This window comes from Prunus dulcis, chromosome 6 (genome assembly GCF_902201215.1).
Source record: "Prunus dulcis chromosome 6, ALMONDv2, whole genome shotgun sequence".
NCBI classification, from domain to species: domain Eukaryota; kingdom Viridiplantae; phylum Streptophyta; class Magnoliopsida; order Rosales; family Rosaceae; genus Prunus; species Prunus dulcis.
The window spans coordinates 18863881-18887796 of NC_047655.1; the positions used below are offsets into that span (position 1 = coordinate 18863881).

Here is a 23916-nt window from a genome sequence, read left to right on the forward strand (position 1 = left end):
GGTCAATTATTTTATTATTGTTATTATTATTATTATTTTACCCACCTCCTCTCCTCCCCTCATCCACACTACTCTTAGTCCACCTCATCTCCCTTGCGCTCTCGTAACCTCCATTAACACATTCAACACCATTATTTACTGTGTTTAGGCCTAATTTCTACAAGCCAACCCATCTGGTTATTGGGCTCCTTTTAAAAAGAAGCTGATTTTTATTTGCCAAAATTGGAAAATAGCCCAGGTAAATGATTTGGAAGGGTTAAAATAAACCAATTACCCAGAGTAAATTTCATAGGTTGTAATTACCACCAATGGTGATTTAATCTAAATATCCAAATTTAATTGGTTTATTTTTACCTAGTTTATAGATTACATATTTTTAGCTTGTGGATTGATCATCATTGTTGGTTTTCAACTCAAAACCGCATCAACAGCTCTAGAGCAAGAAAGTTAAAGACAGCACTCATCACTCTTCTCAACCATAGCCAGCAGCGGACCCAGGAATTTTTCAGAGGAGGTACAATTTTTAAAAGTTAAGCGCTTCAAAAAATAAAATAATAATAAATATTCTTTGTAAACGGGCTCTTCGGATTTGTTCTCGAAAATTGGGATTATAATAAGTCATTGGAAGTCTAAGTCCAGGGTCTGCAAGAAGATTAGTCAATATTTCATCCAACTCAGCGACCTCCGATCGTTTTGTATATATATATATATATACTTTGAAAAATATAATATCATTCACAATTATTCAATCCTCTTGTGTTTAGTTTGAGTCTATATATGCAGCCACATCAGATTAGTTTCTCAAGGCAAATAGCATTTTGAAAGCATGACTAGAGATTATGATGCAGAGCCCAAAGGGGAACATTATGCTTGTGTTGAGGCCCAAAAATCCAAGGACTAGGCCCAAGTTTATTTTTAGCCCAACATGAGTAAATTCAACGCGGAAGAAACCCAATCGGGACATAAGAAAATTGTGGGATGCACCCACACAAGCTGTAGGCCATGCGCCACGCCCGACAAGCATGCACCAACTTTATAAATTCACACTCATCAACTTATCCGATGACACTTGGCTCGATCATAGCTTATTATGATACAACAAAACTCAAGCACAAGCACGTTAAATAAACATGCAGTGCCATCTAAAGAATCACTATCCCAACATCAAGCCATGCTACACGCTTAAGTGGGCCCAAGCCACGTAATTTCCTCGGGCTTGCTGAGAAGGTTGTGGTATGGAAGGAAACATGCAATCACAGTGCCCATTGAGGGTTCTAGGAGCGAGAGTTTTAGGCCGCTTGGGAGCATTAAAACTCAAGCCCGTTCCTTAGGTCCAAATACATGGGTTAGCATGAGAGAAATCAAAAGTGATATAATGCCTTAGGAGGACATCTATTAGTTATAACACTTAGACAAGCCCACATCAGTAAAACACCCCAAAATAAATAAGTTATTTCCAGCAGCCTGACGAAAACCCATTAGAGGCTGGAAATTACATGTTAAAAAAAAAACCAATATTGTACACACAAGCCCAGTCCAACGACTTATAAAAATCTGGCATCGTGCCTCACTCTTGTCAGGACTCCAAGATGGTCAACCAGGAGCCATGACAAAGACTAAAGGAAATCCATGAGTATAGGGAGAATACTCAGCAGACAAAAGACTCCACCCATCTTCCTTTTCCACTGTAAGCGTTATTTTGAAAAACCAAGAGGGTAAGTAGGTGGCGCCTCACCCTCATGGGGAGGTCCAGCCACACGAAACCTTTAGAACCCCGAAAGGGTTCCTTACCCATACGCCTTGGATAGGAAAATTTCACCAAATTGGATCAAGTGGGAAGAAATAACGGAAAAGGGAGAGAAAAGTTTGACAAAATTAGGGTTCTTTCAGCCTATAATTGGGAGCTTCTTCTACCCAGCAAAAATCATCATCCAGAGCCTGACCAAGCTTTGTCAAGCAACTAGGAATTTACTCAAGCCACCTAATCTTCTTCTCTCGTTGTTTTCTTCTTTGCCTAAGATAGAAACCCTCCTAATTTTCTTCTACCCCATTTTAACCGTTATATTCTGCAAGAAACTCATGCTTTTTCTCTCTCTCAAATTGCTAAACTTGTGAAAGCTTAGCTCTCATGCCACAAGCTCCTCAAGCTAAGCTATTCATCGATTTGTTGTGTTTGTTTGGTTAGTATTGAAAAGAACCTGAAAGTGGCTTTTCTGAAGTTTTAGCAAACTTTTCAAAACCCTTTTGGGAGCTTGGTTCTTGAACTCAGACGCTAGGTGAATTTTGTTCGTTTTCTTCTCACAACAGCCCAAGCCAATTCGTCAGGCTGCGGGAACAAAAAGACCCCTACAGCTTGCATGATAGTTTTACTTGGAAGAGTTGGGCTGCTGGAATAAGCTTATGAACTGATAAACAAAATGCCAATGGAAACATGTCTGCTTTGGGGTTTCTTGGGACTCATAAGAGACTCTTGTTCTGGAAATGAGGCTTTTAGCCTCATTTTGACTGCTTAATTGACAGACTATTACAGTATGACTCAATTGCAATTACTTGTGGAGTCAAATGATGTAATTGCCTAAAAAACATTTTTGGAACTTAATTGAAACTCGAGGTAAAGTTCAAATACCTTTATAGTTAAAACTCCTAAAAATAAAATATTTCTATAGGGTTTTTAATTGTAGACGTGCCTGAACTCTGTCCTCAATTGCAATTGGGTCTGTGAATTTTTTTTTGAGGCAATTACATCCTTTAACTTCACAAGTAATTCCAATTGGGTCCTGCCATCCAAGTCTGTCAATTTGTCCATCAAAATGAGGGGTAAAAGGGTCCTTTTGAGTTCCAAGAGTCTCATTCGCTGGATAATCCCGCGTGTACCTCCATACTCTCATTTTCCTCTCCTCCACATTCACCCCTATCCCATCAAGCTCTCCTCCTCCTCTGCGTTGGCTAACGTGGCCAAATCCAACAACACCCTTACCCACATAGTAAAAAGTAATCCAAGGCAGTTTATTTAAAAGGAAAATCAAAGAAAAAGTACTTGGGCAAGAGGCAACATGTAAGCCAGAGTCTTGCTAGACCCGGTATGAGAACCTATGACCACAGTTTTCCCTTCCAGCACCATTGGGATTCCAATACACTGAATTTCAATAGGAACCTCAATACCCATCTTTCTCACAGCCGCCAAGACCTTCTCAGTCAAACCCAATCCCCCAAAATTCTCAACCTCCATCTTCTTCTTATTCTCTGGCTTACCCAACCCATCCTTACTCTGTCTCTGGGCATGCCCATTTGGATTTACGCTTGTTTTGGTTTGTGGTTTAGCAGAGCTTTTGAGGTGCCTGAGTCTCAGCTTCTCAAGAAGCAATGAGTGCTTCAAGAGTTAGGTTTCTTGTTCTTCAGCTTCAATGGCACTTTTGGGGATAGAAATGGTTGTGGTTGTGGCGGTGCAAAGCCTAACAGAGTGGATGAGTTGAAGAGAATTGAAGCTGTGGGTGGAAAAGTCGTCAATTGGAATAGAGACCGTGTTCTCAGGGTGCTTGCCACTTCTAGATCCATTGGTAAGTATATATATAATTGGGTACGTATTTGAAATTAATTTGTAACCTTTCATTGATTTAGTGATATATTGAAATGGTGCATGTGACAAATACATGAGGCCATATGTGATATCAAAACCAAAGATGACGGTGATGGTGACAAAACGAACTGAGGATGATGAATTCCTCATCCTTGCCAGTGATGGGATGTGGGATGTTATATCGAACGAGGTGACGTGTAAGGTTGTGAACAAGTGCCTTGATGGAAGTATAAGGAGAATTTCCATATATGAGGAGGATCATTATCATGATCATGTCCAAAGTCATAGTAGGTCTGAGGCAGCATCTGTCTTGGCTGATCTAGCTATGGCTCGGGGAAGCAAAGATAACATCAGTGTGATTGTTGTCCCCTATAAAAAGTGAGCTGTTTTGGCAGTTTTATGAGAGAAAAGCGTTTGGCTGCTTGCACTGGCGAACCTAGAAATTTTTTAGCGAATGTGCAATATTGACTAAGTATGAAAAATGGTTTTTTGAAATAATCATTTTCTTAAGATAATTTTTGGCGGCTTTTATTCCTTCCACATCAAATAAGAAAACTTGATTTTATGGGATTTTAGTATGAAGTATATGTTGACTTAATGAGCCATTATTTTTAGCATAAATCGTATTTTGCACTAAAATCGAATTTTCATATTTTGATTTGGTGGAAATTTAATTTTTTAGTATTTTTATTTGAATCCAAATGAGAAATACTTCCTTATTTACATAAATGAAGTAATATAAAAATAAATAAAAATAAAATGACGAAAACATTTACTGGAGACAAAGTTCAGAGTGGTCTACAGTTAAAAACGCCCCTCCCCCAATTGTCACCCGGGTTCGAACTAGCATGAGTTATTGAAATCTTGTGATACCCGTACAGTTCCCTCCCCTTCCTACCTATTGGCAAAAAGAAAAAATGTACGTAGGATGGTAAGCCTGTACCCGCAACGTACAAAATTTTATCCCTTTTAGGGTCTGATCTGAACAATATGAACCGTTGAATGGTTTGCTTGGCGGTGGTTTTGGAAGGTCTGATCTGAGCAATATGAACCGTTGAATCATTTGTTTGCTTGGCGGTGATCTGAGCAATATGAACCGTTGAATCATTGGTTTGCTTGGCGGTGGTTTTGGGCGACCAACCGTATGCGGCCACCTATTATGCTATGCTGTATGTACTGCTCTTCTCTTCCGTACTCTTCCTTCTCTTTGCTTTCTTTCGCGGGCGTCTCTCTCTCTCAGAGGCTGCTGAGCTTAAAGGAGCTTGACCTCCTTCGAACGAATGGCTTCCATCATTATCAACCCCAATTGCTCCTCAATTTCTCTGTCCCGTTCTCAGTGAGCCTTCTCTCTCTCTCTCTCTCTCTCTCTCTCTCTCTCTCTCTCTCTCCTTCTATAGAGTTTCGTAGTCCTAGTTTGATTTGATTGTTTTCGGCACCCGAAAGCCTAGGAACACAAATGATTAGAAATGTAAGTCCTAAAATTACAGAGTATTGAGTTTTTCATGTTTTGGTCTTTCAGAAACACTACAAATTGGGTCTTATAGATAAATATGCATGCAATGTTGAAAATAGGGAGACCAATTGAGCATCACAATGATATACAGATAGTTAATTGGATATGTGGGAATTCCCTGTTTAGTGGAGAAATGGTTTTAAACCTTGGGTTTTGTAACCCTAATAAAAGTTTTGGGATAAAGAATTTTGGATGAGAATTATGGTTTGCATGACCTAATTATTAAAGTTATATGGGATTTAAGGTTAGCAGCTCAACACTGTTTAAGGGTTCACTACAAGGTTAGTAGATATGTGAAGTATTTGGTTTTGGATGTTTTGTTGGTATTGCTATTTCCTCAATTCAGATTAGCAGGTGTATGTGTTGATGCCTAATTAATTCTTATCCTCAGAGGGCGCAATGGTCTATATCGTGGGACTTCATTTGCGGCAAATGGGGGCTTATATGATTTTGTCACGCCAAGTTTGACTTGGAAACTGCGCTTTAGTTTCAAGGGATCAATTAAGACAAGAGCTTTGTTGGGAGAAGATGAACTCCTGTCCTACTCTAATGGCAATAGAACTGCAGACACTTTTGTCAACTCCCAGGCTGCCAAACCAACTGGGATTGAAATACAACCTGATGCATTAGGTTTTGGAACACTTGCAGCAGAAACAACCCCTATAATTAGTGGTTTCTCTTCCGAAAATGATGAAAATGATCTGGATCATCCTGTAGAAGGATTTTCATCCATACCAGAGGCGATTGAAGATATACGTCAAGGCAAGGTTTGTCGTTTTCTGAGCTAGTTATTTTGTGTTTATAATGGATACAGTTACTCTCTTCTTTCTTGCGCTTTTCTTTTTTGGAGGTTGATAAGATAACAATTTATTAATTCAAGAAAATATTGCAGATGGTAATTGTTGTAGATGATGAAGACAGAGAAAATGAGGGAGATCTTATAATGGCAGCATCCTTGGCAACGCCAGAAGCTATGGCTTTTATTGTCAAGCATGGAACTGGGATTGTTTGTGTGAGTATGAAAGGAGAAGACTTAGAGAGGTTGCAACTTCCACTTATGGTGACACAGAAGGAGAATGAAGAAAAACTTAGTACAGCATTCACTGTCTCAGTGGTACGTAGTTTAAACTTTCCCAAATAAAAACTAAAGTCAAGTGTGCACATTTAGATGTGCTATTAGGTGCCAAACAATGACCTTATCAATGATCACAGGCCTCTTGTTCCATGTCATTTTACATTTTGGTCGAGTCATGCTTTGTAACTGCATCCAAGTTTGTTGGACCTCTCAAAGGCTAGGGAAAGAGTGAAAAGGATATTGTAGATTTGTGGCCGGAATCCAGATTTTGACGCAAGTATTTTGACTCAATATTTTTGTGGGACAGTGGAGCTGAATAGAATTGGCATTGCCAATCTTGTCTGTGTCTTGGGGATTGATAGTGAAGATAAACATATGAATGTAATAATTTTAGAATGTTTAATGTGTTACTTTCTAAATTGACCCATTTTATGACTTGTTATAACTCTTATGTGGGTGACTTCAATTGTATTGGACTCTATAGGATGCGAAATATGGTACGACAACTGGTGTTTCTGCTCGCGATAGAGCTGTGACAGTCTTGGCTCTTGCATCAAGGAATTCAAAACCTGAAGATTTCAACCGCCCAGGACATATCTTTCCCCTAAAGTACAGGGAGGGAGGAGTTCTAAAAAGAGCTGGTCACACTGAAGCTTCAGTTGATCTTGCTATGTTGGCTGGGCAAGATCCGGTAGCAGTTTTATGTGAAATTGTGGATGATGACGGTTCTATGGCTAGATTACCAAAGCTTCGTCAATTTGCACGGGCAGAAAACTTGAAAATTATTTCCATTGCTGATTTGATCAGGTACTGTGGATGGTTATGTCTTTCCAGTAGGAGTCCAAAGTGTTCTAGCTGTAGTTACCTAATAAATCCTTGGTACTTGACAAGGTTAAACAGTTGGTACCTTACACAACTGTTTCATTAATGGATGAATGTTATTACATACTGAAACACTAGTGGATGATCTGAAATCCACTAGCTAGCATGTGTGAGTGAAAAATGTTTATTTGACATCTTAAATGTGCTTTAAATAATTATAGCTTATATCGCTCAAAATCAGTTCAGAACTGTCCACAGCTGGCAATAAATCTGCCACTCATTTTTCTTAAGAGAATTAACATTTTGTGAAGTAATGAATAAATCTTATTGTTACTTCTTGGTATACTTTGTTGAAACAAGTAATTACCAAATGTTGATTCTTGCCCTGCTCTTCGAATTAGTGGAAGAAATTCGAAATTCGAAATTTGATATTGGTTATCAATTAAAACTTTCAGATATAGGAGGAAAAGGGATAAGTTGGTGAAGCGGGCTGGAGTTGCACGGATACCCACAATGTGGGGACCATTTGAGGCCTACTGTTATAAGTCATTGCTTGATGGGATTGAGCACATTGCTATGGTTAAAGTAAGCAAACCATTGATGTAGAGTATTCTCCTCTTAAAACTGTCTACCCTTTATTACAGAACACTAATAATAAATGGCAGTTGGAATAACTGTCAATTAGTGAATTGTTAAATTTTACTCATGATATTCGCAATGCTTTTGTCTGTAGGGAAGTCATGCAATTATTCTACAATGTCGATGTTCAGGAACTTGCTTTGACTTTGTTACCTGCGATTTTTTTGTAGCTATTTTATTGCTCACTTCTGAGTTGATTTTTGAAGACGCATGCCAGACATTGTTGTGTACTTGACTTGTTAGGATGAATTTTTTGAATCAGTTACTTGGAATCATTAGACGTGTCTATGGAAACTGCAAAAGAATTGACAGAGAGACATGAAAGGGCTTTAAGCTTATTTTAATAGAGTTTCAGACTTTGGCATATTGATCTGATGATAAAGAACTAGGTTACTGTACCCCTTCCCTCTCGTTCTCCAACTCTCTTCTTCAACCTCTATTTTACCTTTTTCTCTCCCCTTTTAACTGTAGCAATTTCTCTGCCCAAACTGATATCACAAAATTTTTTGTCCCACATCAATCTTTCCGTATTAGGTTGTCTGATAAATGAAAACAAATTTTGTGTTTGATCAATGTTATTCCTGTAAGTAACTGTTTGCAGGGTTTTAATATGAACAGGGTGAAATTGAGGACGGGAAAGATATACTTGTGAGGGTACATTCTGAGTGTCTCACAGGTGACATATTTGGATCAGCCAGATGTGACTGTGGAGACCAGCTCTCTCTTGCAATGAAGCAAATTGAAGCAGCTGGTAGGGGTGTTTTGGTGTATCTCCGTGGACACGAAGGTAGAGGAATTGGTTTGGGTCACAAGCTCCGAGCTTATAACCTGCAGGATGATGGGAGTGACACGGTTGAAGCCAACGAAGAGCTAGGATTACCAGTTGATTCTCGTGAGTATGGCATAGGTGCACAGGTACTGGTTTCTTAACAGTCAATCATATCTCACATGCGTTGTCACTTTCAGCATGAAAGTATCTATTCTTGGCAATGTAATGTCCTACTGCTGAAGTGTTGTACACATGAGCCTTTCTGAACGTATGATTAATTTTTTTGGCAGATACTACGAGATATAGGGGTTCGAACAATGAGGCTGATGACGAACAATCCTGCAAAGTATGTTGGACTCAAGGGTTATGGTTTGGCCATTGCTGGCAGGGTCCCATTATTGGCACCAATAACTAGGGAGAACCAGAGATACTTGGAGACCAAACGTGCAAAAATGGGGCATGTCTATGGTTCCAATTCTAATGGTAATGTAAATGGCACCACTGATGAAAGTAGTTCAAACATTGACAACCCATCTACCGGCATGTCGGAGACTTGAGCACTTCAGGTGTGTAACCTGCTGTCAGAGTTATTCAGATATATGACTTTGGCTACAATCTTTTTGTCAGTCATGTTGTGTTTGACACACTGGATAGTACAGTACGGGATTGGATTGTGAGAATTATAAGGATATGGAAATCCTATTGGATTTTCATATTCATCCATGTGAATAAATTGAAAAAGATTGTACGAGGACGAGATTATTATATTCATGGGTTTTACTTGTCTCTCTTCTCGTCAACATTTCCCTGCCATTACCACTGCTGTGCCTGTGTGATAATTTTTCTTATTGCGGCTGCCACAGCAAGTACAAATAAATATCAAGTAAAATGTTTATTTATTTATTTATTTTGTCAGAGTGGATCACATACTATCTAAAAAAATAGTAGATATTGTGTCAGGATCAGACCCCAAAAAAATAGTGTCAGGTTTCCCATTTAGATTGAAATGTTTGCACGTGGTGGTTTAAGGAAGGAATAGAAAATGTTCCCTTCTAATTCCTATATAAAATTTATAAATAAATAAAAGAAAGAAGAAGAGAGAGACTTTTTTTTAGGAAGCACATCTGTTTATAAGCGTTTTTAATAAAAATATTAAAATTTTCATAAGAAATTGAAGTGCTTCTTGAAAAATTACTTGAGAATGCTTTCTAAAGAAATATATGGCAAGTATTTTTTCATAAAGTGCTTACTGTCAGAAGCGCTTTTAGTTTTTAGAAAGCACTCCAAACGGCCTTAATGGTGCTGCGAGTTCTGATGCTGGTGCACGTAGGTGGGTAGTAGGTACTGCTTGAGTTGAGAGTCGCTTTCGTTAGTTTTCTTGTGATTTTCGAGGTAAGGGTTTCACGAGTCCCTAAACGAGATAAAGCATGGTGGTCCCCAACTGACGTGGCGTCTTCTGTTTCTTGGCCCCCGTTTAATACAAAAATAAGAATTTGGAGAAGGAATCGAGTGCTTCCCTCCTTTAACAAAGTTGGAATAGAAGCAGGATAAGGTGGAGCCACCCCTTTATTCTTTCTTTTTGTCTCACATTAATCACTTCACCCCTCTTCTTGTCAACTTTGTTAATAATAAATCCGTTAACTTTACTAACCTGACATGCGTGAAGCCAATTTTTTTTTTTTTTTTTCCATATATAGAAGACTTTACTCTTGTTTTTATAAATAATAATTTATTTACAAAGATACTTTTATAATGAGACAACATATTCATAACAAAGTTGCATCATCAAAATGATGTTAATCACAATAAATAAATATTGAACTTATTACAAATATATATCGTTTTGCATCCATATGAGTCAGATCTTTGATTTCACCAACTAAATAAAAAAAATTATCGATGGAATGAAGACTTGTTGGTATAGCAAATGTTTTTCATTCCAACACATATTTAACTCTCTTCTGTGAATGAGTTTATAATATTATGAGACTCGTTTCTGTGAAACATTTCCTTTTTTAATCTTTTGAGAGATGGAAACTGAACTTAGAATTTCTTCCAATATTGTAGAACAAAAGTACCATTAAACTAATACCTAGTAGGTAATATGATACAAATAATAATATTTTAGGTATACACTTGTCTTAATTTTGCAAATCACATGTTAAGAATCCTAACCTCGTATAGTAAATTGTTTTCATGATATTATTTTCCTAATATAATATATTTCTTGCATGTTAGTTTGTGGACAATAAATTTTTTCTATATGCATAGATACACAGTGGTCTTTGTTTCACAAATCTCATGTTAGGAAATCTAACCTCATTTAGGAAGTAGTTTTTATGGACAACATTTTCTTAATATGATTTACTTTTTCTATATCAAATTAAAAGCCCTAAAAGAAATAAGTCATATTAAGAAAATAATATCCCAAATGACTACTTATTTTGAAATTAAAAATAAAGCAGGAAAATAAATCAAGACCTTGCCAAAATACTAATTTTTGGAATGCATTGTGATGTGTTATAGTAACTGCAAAAGACTTTTTTTTTAGAAATTCTATGATTGCATTTATAATTCAGCCAAAAAAGTCACTAGCCACAAAGGGCCAATACAAACTAACCACAAAAGGGCCATTACAATAACGGAGCGGTCTAATATTAAAATTAAGAAAATCAGGTATGTCTCCACTAACGATCAGGCAAGATTGAAGAAACTCTGGCATAGGCATCCCAACTAAGATTGCAAACTTAGAATAATAAAAAAGAGATAAAGCTTGAAAAAACCAAGCCATAACAATGTGAAAAGAAATTAGGTGTGATTTTATAATGTTACTCAATAAAGAATAGAGAAATAAAGTTAATTAGTTACCAATCATACCTTTAGTGACCAAATTGCACGTTTTAGGACTAACAAAATGTTACAGTTAGAAAATCTCTTCCAAACTAGCACTTCTGACCACGATTGGTAAGGGTCGAGATATTTGGGAGTTTATTTGTTGAGATATGAGTCGAGATTTGGTGCATAATCTTCAATACTAATATCTCTTGTTTCAACTATTATTATTGATCAAATCGCTGATCAATTCACAACCATGAACAAGAAAATAAGTTCAAGACTTTTATACAACACCAAAGTTCTAATTAAGACTTTTATGGAATGAAATTTTTGATATGATATTGCTATGTTTTCTGTTATCACATTGATATGAAATTTATTGATTAGAGTTAATAATTGTTATGTTTCTTATTGATAATTGTTATGTAATTTTATTGATAATGTTATGTTTTTTTGTTTTGATTAATAATATGATAATTTGTTTTTTTTACTGATAATGTTATGTTTTTTAGTCTTATTTTGTTCTTAAAAAAATTTCACAATTTTTACACTATGACTTATTGTTCGGAGAATCCTGGATACATCACTGCCCACAATCAACTCACGTGTAGTCTAGTGATATTTCTCTTTTCAATGTTAAAAGATGTACCGAATTTGAATCCTTCATGTCCTATTAAAAAGAAATTGCATGCAAATGATTAAATAAGAAATTTTAGAAACTTCATTGGTTAAGAAAACCTATATTTTAAATATTTTCTTTTCTGGCCTATTTATGTTTACTTTAATTTTCAATCTAGTTCCAACAATTAATTTTGTGCAGTCTCTTTCCATTAATTTTTTTGGGTTCTATATGGTCTCTTCCACTAGAATTCTCTCCTAATAATACACTAAACATTAACCCTATTACACAAGGAACCTAAATCAAATAAAAAAAGGATTGCAGTTACAACCCCAAGAAGTTAGAATGTAAAGTAAAATTGTATTTGATATAGTTTTATGTGGCAATTTGAAGTTTAGTACTAAATTTCTCCACGACCAAACAGAGTTAATATGTCAATTTCTTACTTTAGGGTACCAAGTTTGTTAATTTAGTTTTATACATTTGCATTACTTTCTCTTACGCTTTCTATATATCAAATAAATAGAATAAAAATGAAAGTCTAAAAATATGGAGTAGGAGTGCATGTACAAAATAGATAATGAAGCAAAAGACCCATTAGTGTAGTGGTTTAGAGTAATTATTCTAGTAGGTAAGGTCCTGAGTTCGAGTCCTAGCATCTGTGTAGTGTTTGTGAGTTTAGTATATTATCGCCTCTCTCAATAGGAAATGTCTTCTTAAAAAAAAAAAAAAAAAAAAGTATGAAAATCATCGCCCTTATTTTATTAATGTGGAACCTACTAGTATAACATTTGTAAAGAGTTAGGGCCACCACCCAAAGAAAGATTGAAAAAAGAAAAAGTTTAACGTTTGCTTTAGTTGAATGAAACTATTTGCAAAATGATACTTCTTGCCTCCTTATATACTCCTCCTTATTGTGAATTACAGTTTGACACACATGCAAAAATAATTCATCAAAAACACACAAACAAACAAACTTTAACACACATGTCACACTGCTATTGACAAGATTGTAGGAGCTCTTATTTACTTGGTAAGGAGGAAAGTATTTTCTTTTGCAAAATCCTACCGTATCTACATAGCCTTTGATAGCCTGGTTAGATGCTAACAGAACTAAAGATAGGTGTCAGGACAGCTCAATTTGGAGTGGCATCTCGATTGAAGCTACCAAAATAGTTCAAGGACATATATTAGGAATATTAGTAGGTGAGTTCAGAAATAAAATTTAATGAGAACGAGATAAACATAAATACAATGAGTAATATTAAAAAAAAAAAGTATAACTAAAGTATGTGTTGTTCACGTGTGCATCATGCATGGATGTATAGACTACCAACCATTGATGCACGTAAAATCATGATCGTCGTTTACGTGTACATCATGCATGTGCATAAAATCTATCAACTATTACTACGAGCTAAATCCTTTCAAAACTTCTTTACACACTTATAAATCATGCTTGCTACCTCACTCCTCGTATGTACTCAAGAATACATATTAGTGCATTGTAAAGAACTTTATTGATTTTCTATAAGAAAAAAGAAAAGAAGGGCTCTACAAACACCAAACTATTGGCAGGAATATAGGAACTCCTACTTACCTGGTAAGGAGGTTTTTTCCTTTGCAAAATCCTACCATATCTACATAACCTTTGATAGCCTGGTTAGATGCTAACACAACTAAAAAAATATGTGTCACGGCAGCTCAATTTGTATTGGCATCTCAATTGAAACTACCAAAATAGTTCACGTACATAAATTAGGAATATTAGTAGGTGAGTTCAGAAATAGAATTTTATACAAATAAAATGTATTGAGAATGAGATAAACATAAATATGATGAGTATTATTTTAAAAAAGTATAACTAAAGTATGTATCGTTTATGTGTGCATCATGCATGGGTGTATAGGCTACCAACCATTGATGCACGTAAAATCATGATTGTAGTTCACGTGTACATCATGCATGTGCATAAAATCTATCAACTAATAATATGAGCTGAATTCTTTCAAAACTTCTCTACACACTTATGAATCATGCTCGCTCCCCTACTCCTTGTATGTACTCAAGAATACAAATTAGTAGATCGTGAACAACTTTATTGATTCTCTACAAGAAAAGAAGAAGAAAGGTTCTACAAACACCAAACTATTGGTAGGAATGTATGAGCTCCTACTTACTTGGTAAGGAGTAAAGTATTTTTCTTTGCAAAATCCTACCATATCTACATAACCCTTGATAGCCTGGTTAGATGCTAACACAACTAAAAATAGATGTCAGGGTAGCTCAATTTGGATTGGCATCTCGATTGAAGCTACCAAAATAGTGCTAGGACATATATTAGGAATATTAGTAGGTGAGTTCAGAAATAGAATTTTATACAAATAAAATTTATTGAGAACGAGATAAACATAAATACGATATTATTAAAAAAAAATATAACTAAAGTATGTGTCATTCACGTGTGCATCATGCATGGGTGTATAGACAACCAACCATTGATGCACGTAAAATTATGATCGTCGTTCACGTGTACATCATGCATGTGCATAAAATCTATCAACTATTACTACGAGCTAAATCCTTTCAAAACTTCTCTACACACTTATGAATCATGCTTGCTACCCCACTCCTCGTATGTACCCAAGAATACATATTAGGGCATTGTAAAGAACTTTATTTATTTTCTATAAGAAAAAAGAAAAGAAGGGCTCTACAAACACCAAACTATTGGCAGGAATGTAGGAGCTCCTACTTACCTGGTAAGGAGGTTTTTTCCTTTGCAAAATCCTACCATATCTACATAACCTTTGATAGCCTGATTAGATGCTAAGATAACTAAAAATATGTGTCACAGCAGCTCAATTTGTATTGGAATCTCAATTGAAACTACCAAAATAGTTCATGGACATAAATTAGGAATATTAGTAGGTGAGTTCAGAAATAGAATTTTATGCAAATAAAATTTATTGAGAATGAGATAAACATAAATACGATGAGTATTATTAAAAAAAAGTATAACTAAAGTATGTATCGTTTACTTGTGCATCATGCATGTATGGGCTACCAACCATTGATGGACGTAAAATCATGCTTGTCGTTCACGTGTACATCATGCATGTACATAAAATCTATCAACTATTAATATGAGCTGAATTCTTTAAAAATTTCTCTACACACTTATGAATCATGCTCGCTCCCCTACTCCTCGTATGTACTCAAGAATACAAATTAGTGAATCGTGAACAACTTTATTGATTCTCTACAAGGAAAAAGAAAAGAAGGGTTCTACAAACACCAAACTATTGGCAGGAATGTATCTGCTCTTACTTACTTGGTAAGGAGGGAAGTATTTTTCTTTGCAAAATCCTACCGTACCTACATAACCTTTGATAGCCTGGTTAGATGGTAACACAACTAAAAATAGATGTCAGGGCAGCTCAATTTGGATTGGCATCTCGATTGAAGCTACCAAAATGGTTCGGGGACATATATTAGGAATATTAGTAGGTGAGTTCAGAAATAAATTTTTATACAAATAAAATTTATTGAGAACGTGATAAACATAAGTACGATGAGTATTATTTTTAAAAAATATAACTAAAGTATGTATCGTTTACGTGTGCATCATGCATAGGTGTATGAGCTACCAACCATTGATGGGCATAAAATCATGATCGTTGTTCACGTGTACATCATGCATGTGCATAAAATCTATCAACTATTAATATGAGCTGAATTCTTTAAAAACTTCTCTACACACTTATGAATCATGCTCGCTCCCCCACTCCCCGTATGTAATCAAGAATACAAATTAGTGGATCGTGAACATTGATTCTCTACAAGGAAAAAGAAAAGAAGGGTTCTACAAACACCAAACTATTGGCAGGAATGTATGAGCTCCTACTTACTTGGTAAGGAGGGAAGTATTTTTATTTGCAAAATCCTGCCATATCTACATAACCTTTGATAGCCTGGTTAGATGCTAACATAACTAAAAATAGATGTCAAGGCAGCTCAATTTGGATTGGCATCTCGATTGAAGCTACCAAAATGGTTCAGGGACATATATTAGGAATATTAGTAGGTGAGTTCAGAAATAAATTTTTATACAAATAAAATTTATTGAGAACGATATAAACATAAATACGATGAGTATTATTTTAAAAAAGTATAACCGAAGTATGTATCGTTTACGTGTGCATCATGCTTGGGTGTATGAGCTACCAACCATTGATAAGCGTAAAATCATGATCATCGTTCACGTGTACATCATGCATGTGCATAAAATCTATCAACTATTAATATGAGCTGAATTCTTTAAAAACTTCTCTACACACTTATGAATCATGCTCGCTCCCCCACTCCTCGTATGTACTCAAGAATACAAATTAGTGGATCGTGAACATTGGTTCTCTACAAGAAAAAAGAAAAGATGGGTTCTACAAACACCGAACTATTGGCAGGAATGTATGAGCTCTTACTTACCCAGTGAGGAGGAAAGTTTTTTCGTTTGCAAAATCCTACCATATCTACATAACCTTTGATAGCCTGGTATGATGCTAACACAACTAAAAATAGATGTCAGGGTAGCTCAATTTAGATTGGAATCTCGATTGAAGCTACCAAAATAGTTGAAGGACATATATTAGGAATATTAGTAGGAAAGTTCATAAATAGAATTTTATACAAATAAAATTTAATGAGAACGAGATAAACGTAAATACGATGAGTATTAATTAAAAAAAAAAAAATTAAAGTATGTGTGATTCACGTGTGCATTATGTATGGGTGTATAGACTATCAACCATTGATGCACGTAAAATCGCGATCGTCGTTCACGTGTACATTATGCATGGGTGTATAGGCTATCATGCATATACATAAAATCTATCAACTATTAATACGATATCAATCCTTTAAAAACTTCTCTACACACTTATAAATCTTGCTCACTGCCGCGCTTCTCGTGTGTACTCAAAAGTACTTTTTAGTGAATTATGAACAACTTTATTGATTCTCTGTGAGAAAAAAGAAACCAAACTTAGTCCCCAAGTCACAAGACCCTTCACTTCCCCAATTGATACAATACCCTTAGATCTTCCATATCTATCAAAAAACAGCAATTTGGGGTCAAGAGAGAGAGAGAGCATTAATTGTCTAGCAGTGACTTCCACTCACCAAACCCCCACTCCCTCTCTCTACTCTGTTCTTCTTCTCTACTCTTATAAAGTCTTTGCCCGCCACGTCTGTAACGACTCAACCATTTCCAATTGCCCTCAAGATTGAAATTCTCATACTCTTTTCTCAAGCCCCAACCTTTCTCCGTTTCCCTCTCTCACTCTCTCTATATCTCTCTCTCTCTAGGGTTTCGTCGTCGCTCTCGATGCCATGAGATCGTCGTGCGGACCATACCCTCGCGCCACTTCCCGCCAACCTCGGCCGCCGGAAATTACCCACCGATACCCTCCCAGGCAACCTAATTACCGGCCGGATGGCTGCTGCCGTCGACCCCCTCCCGGGCCCCCGAGCTTCATCGTCGTGCTCCTCTCCGACCAACGTAACCACCGGACAGCCGACATCGACGCCGTGATCGCTAAATGCAAGTTCAAGCCCGAAAACGTCGAGTTCTGTCCCTCTAATGTCATAGTGGTCTCCTTGTTCTACACACAATGGGTCCACGCGCTCGAGGCCATTGTTTGTCTTTGGGAATCGCGGCTCGACCGGGTTCATAATCTGACACCGAAGTTGAACCGGTTTGTTTCTGTGCCGTCCGATCTCGAGGAGCTCCAGGACCGGCTCAGAGGCTTGTTCACCGAAAGAATTAAGAAATTGATCGACGGGGAAGCAGTGAAGAAGTGGGAGGCGAAGCGGGCCCAGTTGTCTAAGGAATTTGAGCGAGTTTCGAAGTTACTTCTGAGGCCAAGCCCTGTTTGGACTCTGGATGACTTAGCTCAGACGAAGAGGAGGAGTAAATGCGAAATGGAATTGGTGGAGAGTAAGATTAGGGAGTTCAAGTCGGCAATGAACTGTTTGCTTGCTTATCTTGATGGGAACGGGTTGGAGGGGTGTGGTGAAGAAGGCGTGCAAGTGTTTAAATTTTCAAGTGAAGTTTATGATTGGGGTCGAATTCAGAGCATAATGGCTCGGGAGTGCCACAGACTCGAAGAAGGGTTGCCCATTTACGCTTATCGGCAGCAAATTCTTCAGCAAATTCTTACCCAGCAGGTATAATGTTCTTAAATCTGGTTGTGTAGTTGTTTTGCAAGTTGGGTTTTATGTTCTTTTGGATTTGATCAGCAATCGTCTTCACTCCAGTTGTTGACATTCTTGATTAGCAACCTTGTCTGTTTGTTTAAAGGCTCATTGCATCTCTTGGAGTGAACTTTTTTGCTTTAATTTTTTGTTGTGTTTACTGGAATGCCAGGTGAATGGGCCAGCTTTGTTAAACTACGCTTGAATTTTTTATTTTTTATTTTTTTTTCGCTTCCGTATATATTATGCTTTAAGCACTTTATCGACGTGATACATTGTATGATTTGAGGAAAAAAAATGCTAAAGCAGTATTGAGACCTGAATCATTTGATAATATGCTTTTCTTTCTGCCTTGTAGGCTATTTATTTATTGTTCAAGCACTTATTAATTATTTAAGCTCAAAACTAGGAGCGTCATTTTTGGTAGATATGCAATATAGGCATTTCAGATTTTCCTTTTTGTCTTCTTTTTAACTAGAATTTGCACAGGTCCTGGTGTTAATTGGAGAAACTGGTTCAGGAAAGAGTACACAGTTGGTGCAGTTTCTTGCCGATTCTGGAATTGCTGCTGAGCAGTCTATTGTATGCACTCAGCCTCGCAAGATTGCTGCCACGTCGTTGGCCGAAAGGGTTACACAAGAAAGTAGTGGGTGTTATAGAGAAAAGTCAATAAAATTTAATCCGACATTTTTGTCAGGGCAGGAGTTGAATTCTAAGGTAATATTTATGACGGACCACTGTCTACTGCAGCACTACATGAATGATATGAATATGTCTGGGATTTCTTGCATCATAATTGATGAGGCTCATGAAAGGAGCTTGAATACTGATCTCCTTTTGGCATTGATCAAAGGTTTACTAGGTCGAAGACCTAGTTTACGACTTGTTATAATGTCTGCAACAGCTGATGCAGAAGTGCTTTCAAATTATTATTATGGCTGTGGAATCTTTTCTGTGGTGGGGAGGAGCTTTCCCGTTGATGTTAGATATAAACCATCTTTCAGTGAAGGAACTTCTAGTGATGCTACTTCCTATGTTTCTGATGTGCTTAGGGTAGCAACAGAGGTACACAAAAAAGAGAAAGAAGGGACAATTCTTGCGTTTTTGACTTCCCAGATGGAAGTAGAATGGGCTTGTCAGAAGTTTATAGCACCTGGTGCAATTGCACTGCCACTGCATGGAAAACAAACTTTTGAAGACCAATATAATGTTTTCCAAAACAACCCTGGAAGAAGAAAAATTATATTTGCCACAAATCTGGCTGAGACATCTCTGACAATTCCTGGGGTAAAGTATGTGATTGATTCTGGTATGGCTAAAGAAAGCAAATTTGAACCTGCAAGTGGCATGAATGTTCTAAGAGTTTGCAGGATCAGCCGGAGTTCTGCTAATCAAAGAAGTGGCCGTGCTGGAAGAACGGAACCTGGTATATGTTATAGACTCTACTCAAAAAATGATTTTGAGGCGATGCCTCCTTGCCAGGAACCTGAGATCCGTAGAGTTCACCTTGGTGTTGCAGTTCTGAAGATTTTGGCTTTGGGCATCAAGAATTTAAAAGATTTTGAATTTATTGATGCACCTTGTTCTGAAGCTATTGACATGGCCATGCGGAACCTTATTCAGTTAGGAGCTGTGAAGCAAACTGATGATGTTTTTGAATTAACTAAGGATGGTCGATTCTTGGTTAAATTGGGTGTTGAGCCTCGGCTTGGTAAATTAATCCTTGGTTGTTATAACCACGGCTTACGTAGGGAAGGCCTTGTTCTTGCAGCTGTAATGGCAAATTCCAGTAGTATATTTTGTAGAGTTGGTAATGATGAAGAAAAACTTAGATCAGACTGTCTTAAGGTGCAATTTTGCCATCGTGATGGGGATCTCTTTACCCTTCTCTCTGTGTATAAGACATGGGATAATTTGGCTCAAGAGAAGAAAAACACATGGTGTTGGGAAAACAGCATTAATGCCAAAACTATGAGGAGATGCCAAGAAATGGTAAAGGATTTGGAGTCTTGCCTTAAACATGAACTCAATATGATAATTCCTAGTACCTGGTGTTGGAATCCACATGAATCAAATGATTGTGATAAATATTTGAAAAAGGTTATACTTTCTTCCCTTGTGGAAAATGTTGCTATGTTCTCGGGACATGATCAACTTGGTTATGAAGTGGCATTAAGTGGGCAACATGTTCGGTTGCATCCTTCGTGTTCATTGTTAGTATTTGGTGAGAAACCTAGTTGGGTGGTATTTGGTGAACTCCTGTCAATTTCTAATCAATATTTAGTCTGCGTCACTTCCATTGATTTCAACACTTTGTCTACCCTATGTCCTCCTCCTTTGTTTGATGTATCTAAGATGGAAAGTCAAAAATTGCAACTGAAAGTTTTGACTGGTTTTGGAAGTACTCTGCTTAAAAGATTTTGTGGGAAGGGCAACTGTTATCTGCTTCATCTTGTTTCACGTGTTAGGTCAATTTGCAAGGACGAACGTATCAACATTAAAGTCGATTATTATCAGAATGAGATTACGTTGTTTGCCACCTTGCATGACATGGAAAGGGTTTCAAGCTTTGTATATGATGCCTTGGAGTGTGAACGAAAATGGATGCGAAATGAATGTTTGGAGAAATGCTTGTATCATGGTTCTGGTGTCTTGCCCTCAATAGCATTGTTTGGAGCTGGTGCTGAGATCAAGCATCTGGAGCTTCAAAAAAGGTGTTTGACTGTTGATGTAGTTCATTCAAAACTAGATTCCATGGATGATAAGGAGTTACTTAGTGAGCTTGAAAAGTATGCCTCTGGTAGTATATGTGCTATTCATAAGTTCACTGGCACTGGGCAGGAAAGTGTTGATAAAGGAAAGTCGGCCAGGATAACATTTTTAAGTCCTGATGTGGCTCAAAAAGCTGTTGAACTAAATGAATCTGAATTTAGTGGCTCCATACTGAAGGTTATTCCTTCTCAGGTTGGGGGTGATCGTAAAATGTTGTCGTTCCCTGGTGTTAGAGCTAAAGTTTATTGGCCTCGTAGGCTAAGCAGGGGGATTGCAATTGTCAAATGTGACGTGGATGATGTTGCTTACATGGTTAATGATTTTTTTAACCTTTTAGTAGGAGGAAGAATTGTTCGTTGTGAAACCAGCAAAAGATCCAAGGATTCTGTTGTGATCAGTGGACTTGAAAAAGATCTTTCTGAGGCTGAAATTTTGGATGTGTTGAGGACTGCCACAAGTAGGAGAATCCTGGATTTTTTTCTGCTGAGAGGAGATGCTGTAGAAAATCCGCCATGTGGTGCTTGTGAAGATGCTCTCCTAAAAGAAATATCAACCTTTATGCCTAAAAGGTACTCCCACAATAGCTGCAGCATTCAGGTTTTCGAGCCTGAACAAAAGAATGCTTTCATGAGAGCCTTGATTACATTTGATGGAAGATTACACTTGGAGGCGGCAAAAGCTTTGGAACAATTAGAAGGGAAAGTATTGCCTGGGTTCCTTTCATGGCAAAAGATGAAGTGCCAGCAGTTATTTCATAGCTCTCTATCCTGCCCTGCCCCTGTTTATCCTGTGATCAAGAAGCAGTTGGATTCATTACTTTTAAGTTTTTTTCAACTAAATGGTACTTCTAGTTGCATATAGTAATCTTGCTGCATTTTCTTTTCCAATTTTATGCAATATTCTTTTCTCTGGCTAATCATTAATGAATTTCATTTGATCTTAACCTTTTCTGTGGTTATAAGTACTTGGATATTCTTCTGTCTATGCTTCACTTTTTGTATTTTATTTCTGTGTGGTTATAACTTTTTTATTTTTATTCATCCTCCTTCATGTCTTGTTGGTTTGGAGTTGCTTTATCTTTGTTTGTTCTGTGAATTACTTTTTTTTTTTCTTTCCTGGAAATGGTCTTGCACTTGATATGCATTTGGACTGAATTCTTTCCATCCTTCCAAAAGTGTGTCAACTTACATAATTGTCCTTTTGATGGAGCTTTTAAAAATATACTGCACTCTTTAGCTTTATTTCGTTGATTCTTAGAAAGCATATAATACCCTGTGCATTGCACCAGCTAATTCATTCTTATATTATTTTTATTTTTATTACTGATTGTATAATGCTTATGACTAAATTTGAGAACATCATGTATGTTTTCTTATAGATAGAAGTGCGTGTTTGACCATCTTGAGTTTTTTTCTTGTTTACAGGTGTAGAATGGAGTTTAGATAGGAATGCTAATGGCTCCTACAGAGTGAAGATATCTGCCAATGCTACAAAAACAGTTGCAGACCTGAGAAGACGTGTGGAGGAGCTTGTGAAAGGGAAGACAATAGACCATGCCAGCCTCACTCCAACTATTTTACAGCTTCTGTTCTCCAGAGATGGCATCGCTCTAATGCACTCACTACAGAGAGAGACGGGAACCTATATTCTTTTTGACAGGCGTAACGTCAGTGTACAGGTCTTCGGTTCTTCAGACCAAGTTGGTGTGGTCCAGCAGAAATTGGTTGACTCCCTTTTAACACTCCATGAAAATAAGCTGATTGAGATCCGACTTCAAGGTAGTGCCTTACCTCCCGAGTTGATGAAAGAGGTTATTAACAGGTTTGGGGCAGACCTCCATGGGCTCAAAGAGAAGGTACCAGGCGCTGATTTTAGTCTAAATGTTCGCCGTCAAGTCATTTCCATTCATGGAAACAAGGATTTGAAGCAGAAAGTAGAAGATAATATTTATGAGATTGCACAGATGACAGGTAGTTCGACTGAGAGGTTTAATAGTGAAGCTGATTGCCCCATATGTTTGTGTGAGATTGAAGATGAATACCGGCTTGCGGTGTGTGGGCATTTATTTTGTCGTTTGTGTTTGCTGGAGCAGTGCGAGTCTGCAATAAAAAACCAAGATAGTTTCCCAATGTGCTGTGCACATGAGGGTTGCAGGTCTCTTATTGTGTTCAGTGATCTGAGATATCTCTTATCAAGTGAGAAGCTGGAGGAGCTCTTTAGGGCCTCATTGGGATCATTTATTGCGTCAAGTGGGGGAAACTACAGGTTTTGCCCTTCCCCTGACTGCTCGTCTGTGTATCAGGTAGCTGCTCCTGGGACAGATGGTGAACCATTCGTATGTGGTGCATGTTATGCCGAGACATGTACCCGGTGCCATTTAGAATATCATCCATACCTGTCATGCGAGCAGTACCGGGAGTTCAAGGAAGATCCAGATTCATCATTGAAGGAGTGGTGCAAAGGAAAAGAACATGTGAAGAGCTGCCCGGTATGCAGGTACACAATTGAGAAGATAGATGGGTGCAACCATATAGAATGTAGGTGTGGGAAGCATATTTGCTGGGTGTGCTTGGCGTCTTACGGAACCAGCAATGAATGCTATGACCATTTGAGGAGTGTTCACATGGCCATCATTTGAATATCAAAGTGCTCATCATGTTTACTTATATGCTGCTGCCTTTAGCTTTGTACTATTAATCTATACAGAGTTTGTAGAGTAGAAAAAAGATGGAATAGGTAAAGATATATAACAGCTGGTGTTACTGTGGTTGCTTAAGTTCAAGTAGTTGCTTAGTGGGCCCTTATTTTTTCTTTAATTTATATTTTCTTCTCGTCACAGGGCTCCTCAATCCTCCTCACACATGTATAAATGGTTAGGCCTCTCTGTACAGTTCTCTTAACTTGAGTGAATTCTAGCCAAGTTTCCGTTTCTCATCCAATTTGGATGTTATGAGCTTATCTACATTTTTAGCGCTTGGTTTTAACAGTAACTGGCAAGTGCTCTCAACTCCAAAACAAGCTCTGGTATTCAGTAATTGTT

General features: G+C 37.3%; 2 protein-coding genes across 2 annotated transcripts; both read left to right on the forward strand.

Annotated features, from left to right (window-relative positions):
- Positions 1-4658: 4658 nt before the first annotated feature.
- LOC117631897 (bifunctional riboflavin biosynthesis protein RIBA 1, chloroplastic-like) lies at positions 4659-9181 on the forward strand. The gene is made up of 7 exons (XM_034365234.1): positions 4659-4913; positions 5482-5857; positions 5983-6204; positions 6650-6972; positions 7443-7572; positions 8245-8541; positions 8686-9181. The coding sequence occupies exons 1-7, from the start codon at positions 4858-4860 to the stop codon at positions 8950-8952; spliced, it is 1671 nt and encodes a 556-aa protein (XP_034221125.1). The 5' UTR covers positions 4659-4857; the 3' UTR covers positions 8953-9181.
- Positions 9182-16966: 7785 nt separating this feature from the next.
- LOC117631063 (ATP-dependent RNA helicase DEAH12, chloroplastic-like) lies at positions 16967-23832 on the forward strand. Its single transcript, XM_034363995.1, has 3 exons — positions 16967-18077; positions 18594-21717; positions 22301-23832. Exons 1-3 carry the CDS (start codon positions 17241-17243, stop codon positions 23512-23514), a joined length of 5175 nt encoding a protein of 1724 aa, XP_034219886.1. The 5' UTR covers positions 16967-17240; the 3' UTR covers positions 23515-23832.
- The last annotated feature ends 84 nt before the right edge of the window (positions 23833-23916 follow it).

Excerpts from the sequence above, each read along its gene's own strand:
- LOC117631897 (XM_034365234.1), top strand. The coding sequence starts at position 4,858 with ATGGCTTCCATCATTATCAACCCCAATTGCTCCTCAATTTCTCTGTCC. Across the intron at positions 6,205-6,649 it reads CAGCATTCACTGTCTCAGTG|GATGCGAAATATGGTACGAC; the intron begins GTACGTAGTTTA and ends TGGACTCTATAG. Across the intron at positions 8,542-8,685 it reads AGTATGGCATAGGTGCACAG|ATACTACGAGATATAGGGGT; the intron begins GTACTGGTTTCT and ends TTTTTTTGGCAG.
- LOC117631063 (XM_034363995.1), top strand. The coding sequence starts at position 17,241 with ATGAGATCGTCGTGCGGACCATACCCTCGCGCCACTTCCCGCCAACCT. Across the intron at positions 18,078-18,593 it reads AGCAAATTCTTACCCAGCAG|GTCCTGGTGTTAATTGGAGA; the intron begins GTATAATGTTCT and ends GAATTTGCACAG. Across the intron at positions 21,718-22,300 it reads AAGTTTTTTTCAACTAAATG|GTGTAGAATGGAGTTTAGAT; the intron begins GTACTTCTAGTT and ends TCTTGTTTACAG.